The 8,581-nt window shown below is 46.8% G+C and overlaps 1 protein-coding gene across 1 annotated transcript in view; it reads right to left on the bottom strand.

Annotated features, from left to right (window-relative positions):
• Positions 1-6,878: 6,878 nt before the first annotated feature.
• SIX1 (SIX homeobox 1) overlaps positions 6,879-8,581 on the bottom strand; it is a 3,569-nt gene continuing 1,866 nt past the window's right edge. Inside the window, exon 2 of the mRNA XM_007471510.1 lies at positions 6,879-7,404. Coding sequence (XP_007471572.1) covers positions 7,110-7,404 — 295 coding nt within the window. The 3' untranslated portion in view covers positions 6,879-7,109. The remainder of the gene's footprint in view (positions 7,405-8,581) is intronic.

Here is an 8,581-nt window from a genome sequence, read left to right as displayed (position 1 = left end):
GGGAAAGAGAAAGTGCATACAGATTTGCTTCTAAGATATATTAATGTTGGAAAATTTAACCAGGACAGGTTAGGAGTCTTAAATCAGAATGATTTTTAAAGAACAGAAATATGGTAAGAGGACTGCACTGTCATTTTGCCTTTTAGTTTTTCCATAAAAGGGTGTTTTGTTTTGTTTTTTTGTTTTTTTCTTGGTGAGAAATCAGGAGATATACTGTGTGTAAAAATAATCCTCCTGGCCTTCTTTATGAAGATTTTGTCTGTTTATTTTGAAAACAGCCATTGGTTCCAGATTCCCAGAACTGATTTTCTTAGATTAGCTGTTTGTACTCAGAGGTAGAGCCCTTCTTCAATTAAAATAAAGAATTTGACTTTAGGAAGAAGCATGTTATGTTTATATAGCATCAGCAACGCATAGAAAATATTCACCACACATATCTGAAGACAGACAAGGCTTCAATTGTTTAAACGTTCTTCTCACTTCGTAGATACAAAGGCACGCTGACCTATCTAGCTTAATTTTTTTTAAGCTTGTTACTTACTTTCATATTCATGACATCCTAAATACAGAACTAATGCTTCTTCCTTGTAACTACCTCCTTGACTTTTAGGTAAAATTTCCTTTTGCAAGGTACTGCAGACTATGCCACCTCACCCTCAAAATGTGCATTTTCTGTACAAGCTCTGTAAGTTGCTGCTCCCCTCCGCCAACCACACCAGTCCCCACCACCACCACACAAACAAAAAGCTGCAAAAGTTAAGGGGAACATTACTGCATACTGATGCTTATAGTTTAAATATAATATCTGTTTGAGAGCCAATTAAAGATGTCACAGCTATGTGGATTTTATTTGGTTTGTTTTTTGGGGTTTTTTTTCACAGTCCCATTGCCTTTCCCTGGCATTTAGATCATTTGGATAACTAGCAGCTCAGTTTAGAACTGAAGTGCTGCAAAGCAGCTAAAGCCATGCCTTAAGGGGAGGGAGGGGGCAAGGAATGTGTTGAGTTTGTAAAAATACTTAATATAAAGTAAAAAAACATCTAGAAAGTTGGTTTTACAGGCTTGCTGGTTGGAAGCTGCAGATTTTGTATCAGGGATGCAAACCGACCAGCTCTATGAAATGTTAAAAAACATTTTAAAGTTGTTGTTTCTTTTTAAGAATCTTAAGATAAAAAAATACGTAGTCTAGGACTGTGTTTTCCTTCAAGATGCCACATGCATATCAGCTCAGGTCCTGAACCACCACCCCAGCAATAAATTATGTATCTATTATAAATAAGCCATGGCATTTTAAAAGTTGTAATCAATTTTAAATCCTATTCTAAAATAAATTATATAGCAAATTAAAATAAATTTGCTTTGTGTTAATCCATCAATGCTTCTATTTGGATCTGCCTATGTCAGTCCCATAAAAGATTTATCTTCTAAGTTAGGGAGGATGGAAAGGACAGGGGACCAGATGGAGGGAGTTGGTATACAATTTCCATGCCTCTTTATTATAGTAAGTAAAGGGCCAGAATCTATCTTTCTACTTATCTGTCTTTTTAATGATAACCACTAATGGCACAGAAGAAGAGAGAACAGCCAATATCACCTAATTGTATTTTAATTACAATTGGGTAGCCACTTCAGGTACACTTAAGTGTGTGTTACAACTGAAGTTAACTCTTTTCTCTTTCAAAGATAAGACAGGATTGGGGTTTTAGTTTTAGTTAGTTTTTCTTTCTGCATTTTCCTGTTCGAGGAGGTGGGGAGAGAAGAATGTGATTTTAAGAACACTTCAACGTTATGGCAAAGGAAAACAATTAGTGGGCACTTGCAAAAGAAGGAGGGGGGGAGACTCCCAGGTAGCAAAGCAATACAGGAGAGCAAACCTTAAGGTGTCTGTGCTCTCCCTGCTGAGAAGTGGGGTCTCAGCTGTCCATTAACAAGTTAAAAGGATAGAAGCTGAAACTCAGATGGGAGACAGGCATACATGCGCCTCAAGCAATCTCTTTCTCTTTGTTTTTAAATGCTACTGCAGTGTTGTTCCTCGCTGTCTGAAAGGACCACAGCGCCTAAAACAGTGATTGCCATCCTCAGTGGGAGAACAGGTTTCCAATTTCATCAGCTGGAACTAAGTTGTGTGTGTATACTCAGATTAAAACACTAAAGAAAATGCAGCCTTTCCAGGGCAGCACTTTTTCTGGGCAGAGGACAAGCCAACAACTCGCCCATGATTTTGACTTCTCGGTCCTGGCTGGCTTACCCATGTCTTTAGAGAACCTGCCAGGTGGAGCTATTGTATTCAATCAAACTAGGGAAGAAACGAAGGCGGGGGTCACTTGAGGGGGCTCACAAGTCCCCACCTAAGGTCACGGAGCATACCTGCGGGCTAAGGAACTGAGCCCTCGGGTACACTTGGTGCAAATTGCCCCTGGGGGCTAAGTGGGCACAGACACTAGCTCCGCTGGCTTCGGGTGTTTGGAGGAGGTAGTCTGGGAGGGTTTTTAGTCTCCTACTCCTGGGAAAAGCTCAGAAAAAAGAAATAACGTAGAGAGAGCACGTGGGCCACCAGCCACTCTCCTCACCTTAACCCTGACCCACCTGTTCTGTCAACACCACCTGCCCCACCAAAGAAGGGCAAAGTGTGCGCCGCGACAGCCCAGCCCGAAGCGCGCTGCGGGCCTCGGCCGGGGCCTTCCTGCTGGGGACCCGGGAGGTGCGTGGGGAGGAGGCCGCTGCTCGCCCCGGGGCCACGGGCTAGGGGGAAACGCCGGGCCAGGCCCAGCGAAGGAAGCCGAGCTGCCGCCCGGTCCTGTCCGAGACTCTAGAAACCCGGGCCGCTCTCCTCGGCCGCCGTTGAAGTTCTAACAACAAGCCAGGGAAGGGGCACCCTCTGTGGCTGGCACCCCTCCGCCGAGCGCGCGGGTGATGAGCCCAGGTCCGAGGGCCAAGACCCAGGCCGCAGGAAGCAAAGGAAACTGGCCATACCTGAAGTAGGAAGGGCGGCCGGGCCTAGGCCGCCTCCCAACCAGACTCTTGGGCCTGAGCCGGCTGCCCTCGCGTCTGAGAACCAGGGAGCGCTCCCACCTGACGCCTGGCCCGGGAGCCGCGAGTGGCCAAGACCGCTTCATCCCTCCGCCACTGGGCCTGGTCCAACCCCGCGGTAGCGCTTCCCGCGTGGCTCACGTGCCTCGCCCGGAACTTAGCTTCTTAATTCAAAGAGCGAGAAGCGACTTGAGCTTGGGAGGTGGCTCCAGGGTGCCCAAGGCCACAGCAGCTGCGTTGTCCCCCGAAGCTCAGGCCTTTGCCTCCTCCACGGTCTGGACCTTAGAAGCTAGCCTCAGGGGCTCAGCAGGCCGGGCCACCAGGCCCCGCGCCTGGAGCTGCGCAGTGATGCGGCTCCCGGGATGCGCGCGATTCTCCGTGAAAAGGTGAAGCGGCTCCACCCGGGTCCGGGGGTGGAGAGCAGCGGCGCCCCGATTTCCCGCGCCTTGGGAGGGCAGAGTGGCAGGAGCAGCCACGGGAGTCTGCAGGTGGCCGGAGAAGCTCCTCCAGTTTTCTGCAGCCGGAGGCGCGCGGAACGGAAGCCTCTGGCTCCCTAACCTGGAGTTCTGCTTGCAGACTTGACCAAAGACCTCCAGGCGGGGGAGGCGGTAGGAGTGAAGCCCCCTCCAGCCGCCGCCGCCGCTGCAGGCGCGGCGGCTGCGGGGGAGCAGAGGAACAGCCTTTCCGTGCGGGGTCAGTGCCAGGTGCCCGACTCGCCCTCAGGGTGCGGGGGAGAGCGGCGTGACAAGGGTCACTGCTCAGCAAACTCAGAGTTCGCCCACAAGCACCAATGCCACTGCCTCTTCCTGGAAGCTTCCGCTTCATCTCGGGGTCAAGCCCAACCTGTCCTGCCTGGAGAATAGTTCAAGACCGGCGGTGCCCGGCCTCAGCGGCCTCTTTCTCCCTGCCCGCAGCTCGTGGTGCTTTGGAGACTCTTGAGTCCCTACCTGCTAAGCCAAATTCAGGAACCGTCGGCCAAGCCCCTTGGCCTCCCGAGCATTTAAGGAAGCTTCGTTCTCAGCCAAGAGGTCAAGGCAAGCAGGCAGTGGGGACCCGAACAATCCTGTGTTCAGATCTAAAACGTAAAAAATTTAAAAATTGCCCTAATATGTTATTGTTTTCATTTTACTTGATAAAATTCTGTAAGGTTTCATCCTAAAAACTATTTATAAGCCGTCGTTCATTACTTTGGGCTCTCCTTATGAAATCTGTAAAGGAGAAATCGAAAAGTGGCTTTTGATTCAGTTAAACTGTGAAGCCAAGAAGGTAAATTGGAGGTCCCTTAACAGCAGGTCCTTGAAGATTTCCTCGAGGAAAAAAAATATAAGGTTAGTTCCCCCTCATGATTGCTCTAAAATGATTGCCAAGAAAACTCAAAGCAATATTCAGCTTTCTCGCTTCCTCCTGCTTGTCCCTGGTTTAGCCAGACTGAGAGGAGGATGGTGAGGGAGGCACATTGTGCAATTTCTTATTAAACACATCTGGAATTTGCGCACTCTGGATCGAATGCCAGGGATTTTACAAAGAGTTTATGACTGTGACAGAAAATTGTCCTTTTAACGAGTTTACAAGCAGTAATCACAGGGGCTTTTACAGGACCGTCCCACTCTGCTCCTTGCCAGATTTGCAGACATTTCCAAGATTCACCAACCAAGGGAGCAGGAAGTGGGCCGGGGTGCCCAGGGAGACAGAACTTCCACGAGTCTAAAATTATACTAAACAGAGCTGGAAGAGTGGGGGGTAGTCATCTGGGTAGGAAGAGAGGGCATGTAAGAAATTAAAGTAATTGGCCCTTCCTATTTTTCAGGGAGATTTCCGCGGCGTCCTTTGAAGCCTGTCAGGGTCATTGAAAGCTATCTTTGTGCAGGGTGTTTGTTTTGGGGAGTGAATGTGAAGAATGCGAGGAGATCCCCTGTGAGAGCCCCTCCTGCAGAGGGTGGCATTTCTCCGTGGCCCAAGACGTGGAGAATAAACACCCTAGTGACTTAAATAAACACCAACTTAATGATCCAAAACACTAACAAGGGAGATTGGGACCCTGAGCTCCCAATCCAAAGGATGGTCTCTGAGCGGCTGTGTGAACATCTGTCCATCACTGAGGGGAAAAATGACTTTATAAGTAAAAGTGACTACAGTTAAGTACAGTGACCCTTTCTCCCTGGAACTCAGTCACAGCCATTTAGCATTTAAAAAAAAAAAAAACAACTCATAATAAGAAGGCCTTAATCTCCCCATCTCCCACCCCCACTTCTAGATCAGGACAGGAAAGATAGGAAAGAGTAAGAAAGAAATGAATATATTAATCGTGACACAGATGGAGAAAAATCAAAATTATGAAACTGTCATGTCAGAAAATAGACTTCCTCTGGGGAGTAATATTTTACAAAGCACAAGCAAGCCAATCCTGTTATCCTGAGTAGAATTTTAATAAATAATGCCATTTGTTTCACTAATTTTAAAAGCTAAATACAAAGATACATCATTTTTGCCCCAGGCAAAAATAATTTGGAGCCTACATGATTACTGGGATTTTTCTGGACACTATCAGGCAGCACCGCAAAGAACTCCTGTCCTGTTGGTCTGCTTTCTATTTGTACAGAGTAATTCACAATGTTGCTATCCTTGTACAGGTTCCCTTTTTTTCCCCCCCAAGCAGATAAATTATTTTACTTTCACAGTCTTGTCATAAATTTGTTAATAATACAAAAGAGCTAACATACGAATGATGTGGAGAAGAGCTAGTGGTAAACAAAACTGCATCTCTAAATAATAAAAAAATAAATAAATACCCCAAAGCTAAATTCACTCTTTTTCTGTCATATAATTAACTCAGTCACCACTCTTGGTTCAGGGGATGGCCTTCAAAGTACCCTGCAATTCATAACCACCATTAAGTAAGAAAGCAAGAAAACTATTCGTTTAAAAAAAATGGGGGGGGGGCCCAATGACAGCAATACACAACTCACCTTTCAGAAACAGAATCGGTACTCCTGGTGTTCTACTAAGTTTTAATTTAGACTGGTTTAGGTACAATAGAAAAGAAACCTGAAAACACATGCTGTTTTAGTAACAAATACCAGGTTGCTAGATTTGTTACCTATTTTTGCAAGCTAGAAACTAGGAACAGGATAAACCCTTAACAGGAGTAGGCTACAGATAAGAAAGCTTCAAGGGCATGAGAAGTAATGGCATTCAGGAAAGTGTTTTTTCACACTGGTACATTTTTAAAGTTTGCCATAAAAAAAACCCAAGAAAACAAACAACAACCAAAAACCCCCACTAAATTTGACAGAAGTATTTGTATTACTAATGGTCACTTCTATTTCTAACTGCCTCACATAGAGAGCATTAAGACATTTAGGCACTTGTTTTTTCCCCTAATACTGTTCTTTCATTTTAATCTACATAAAATTGTTTAACACTAAATATGAAAATGTAAACTTAATTTTCCCCATCAAAAAAAAGTTATAAGATCGTATTTTTCCTATTCACCTTAAGAATGCAACCAGTTCCCCCCAGGCTGGAGGATCTTTTCACTATTTTGATCTCCTCTCTCTCTCTCTGTCTCTGTCTCTGTCTCTGTCTCTGTCTCTCTCTCTCTCTCTCTCTCTCTCTCTCTCTCTCTCTCTCTCGTTTTCATTTCCTTTTCCTCTTCTCAAAACATTTTTCCATAAATAAATTAAAATGAAATAATTAAAATCCAGTTGATTTTGTAATTCCCATTCATTGAAAAAAAAAAGAAAGAAAAAGAAAAAAGAAAGGCTACTGAAGCAGGAACACGGGTTGCCCAGAACCAAGACTGGGTGACTGGATATTTTTGTTTATTTGGGTTGTTGTTTTTTTTTTTCTTTTCCCTGATCTCCACACTGGGAGGGGAAATAATGCAAAAGTGGAAAGAGTTGGAGAGAAGAGGGCACTAAGCTTGAGATCGCTGTTGGGTTTGAATTTTTAAAAAGATATTTGTGAAAGTCCACCATTCCTTTATGCACAAAGAACCCCAGAAACAAGCTGCAAAAATGTTCCTGATTTCTATTTACAAGTGTCCCTAGTCGCTGCTTCAAGGCCCCAATCCCTCCCCCTTAGGACCCCAAGTCCACCAGACTGGAGGTGAGAGGGCCCAGCAGAGAGTCCTGGAGCTGATGCTGGTGGGCTTGCAGGCCGTGGGTGGGCTGAGAGGCGGTTAAACCTGGGAGAGAATAGTTTGAGCTCCTGGCGTGGCTCATATTGCCCTGCAGCAGAAGGACCGAGTTCTGGTCTGGACTTTGGGGAGGTGAGAATTCTTCTTCTGAGCTGGACATGAGCGGCTTGCCCCCTTCCAGAGGAGAGAGTTGATTCTGCTTGTTGGAGGAGGAGTTATTGTTTTCAGTGTTCTCCCTAAGAAATAGAGGACAACACCATATGGTTAAAAAAAAAAAAAGTAAGTTAAAAAAAAGTGTGAGATGGAGGGAGGGGAGCTGGAAGGAGGAAAGGGCCATTGTGCAATCAGTCATTGACCCAAATGGAGAAGTTCTGCCCTCTCACCCATCCCCAAGGGTCCTAGGGGAAATGAAGAGGCAGAAGAGACTTGAGAAATGGGGAGCTATGGACAGAGCTCCTGGGGAGCCAGGTCCTTTCCTCTTCCAGATTTTAGAAAGCCACATCAGCAGGGCTTATTTGAAACATAAAAATTATTTTTAAATTTTTGTTCAAGCAGTTATTTTTAAATACCTATCAACAAGTACCACATTTAGAAGTAATGAAATTTGAAAATCTTCCAACGAATGATTGTTGGTGATGAAGAAAATGATCGGGGGACGAACAGCACCCAATGAACAGATGTTTGGTGGTGAATCAAGTCAATTGTCCTGTTCCCATCTGAGGAAACGATTAACCGTCGAGTTTCCCTGCCCCTGCCCGGAGGTTGTGGTCTCAGAGACACAGGACAGGTCATGGGAAGTGGTGTCCAGAGCGGCCCAGTGACCTGAGTAAACACAGGGAGCGCAGCCAGTCTCTCCGATTTCATCAGGGAATGGGCCCTCGGGCCTGGCTTAAAGGACGGCCTTTTTGAAACTAACGTCTACCTGGAACTGTACTGTCCCTGTCTCCGTGTTACTCGCTCAGCCCGCAGTCCCTCACGGCCCTCTCTCAGACTCCCTGCGGGCATCCACACCAGCGCACCCATTCCCCACAGGGGAACTTCGCGACCCCGCACAGCCAGAGCCTGTGCGAAGAACCGGGGTCTCAGTCTGGGCGCTCGGTGCTGGTGAACTGCTGGGTCTTGTAGCCCTCGGCGCTTCTGCCTTCAGAGGGCTCGGCCGTCCTCCCCACCGCGGGGCCCGCGGGGGGGGCCTGTCTCCCCAACTCTCTCCCCATCTTTCGCAGTCTCTCTCTCCCAGAGAGCCCATTTCAGCTACCCAGACTCTGCTTTTCCACCCAGAGGGGAACAAGGCGGCGACATCTTCGGCCCCCAGGCTCCGAAGCGAACAAAAGAAACCCAGCCGACTCGGGAGCTTAGGTTTCCCCCAAACTGCCCGGCTCCCCGAAGCGCTCTCCCCGCCGCCGCCGCCGCCGC

The sequence above is a fragment of the Lipotes vexillifer genome, unplaced genomic scaffold (assembly GCF_000442215.2).
Source record: "Lipotes vexillifer unplaced genomic scaffold, Lipotes_vexillifer_v1.1 scaffold1188, whole genome shotgun sequence".
Taxonomy (NCBI): domain Eukaryota; kingdom Metazoa; phylum Chordata; class Mammalia; order Artiodactyla; family Lipotidae; genus Lipotes; species Lipotes vexillifer.
This window is presented reverse-complemented; position numbering and strand designations above follow the sequence as displayed.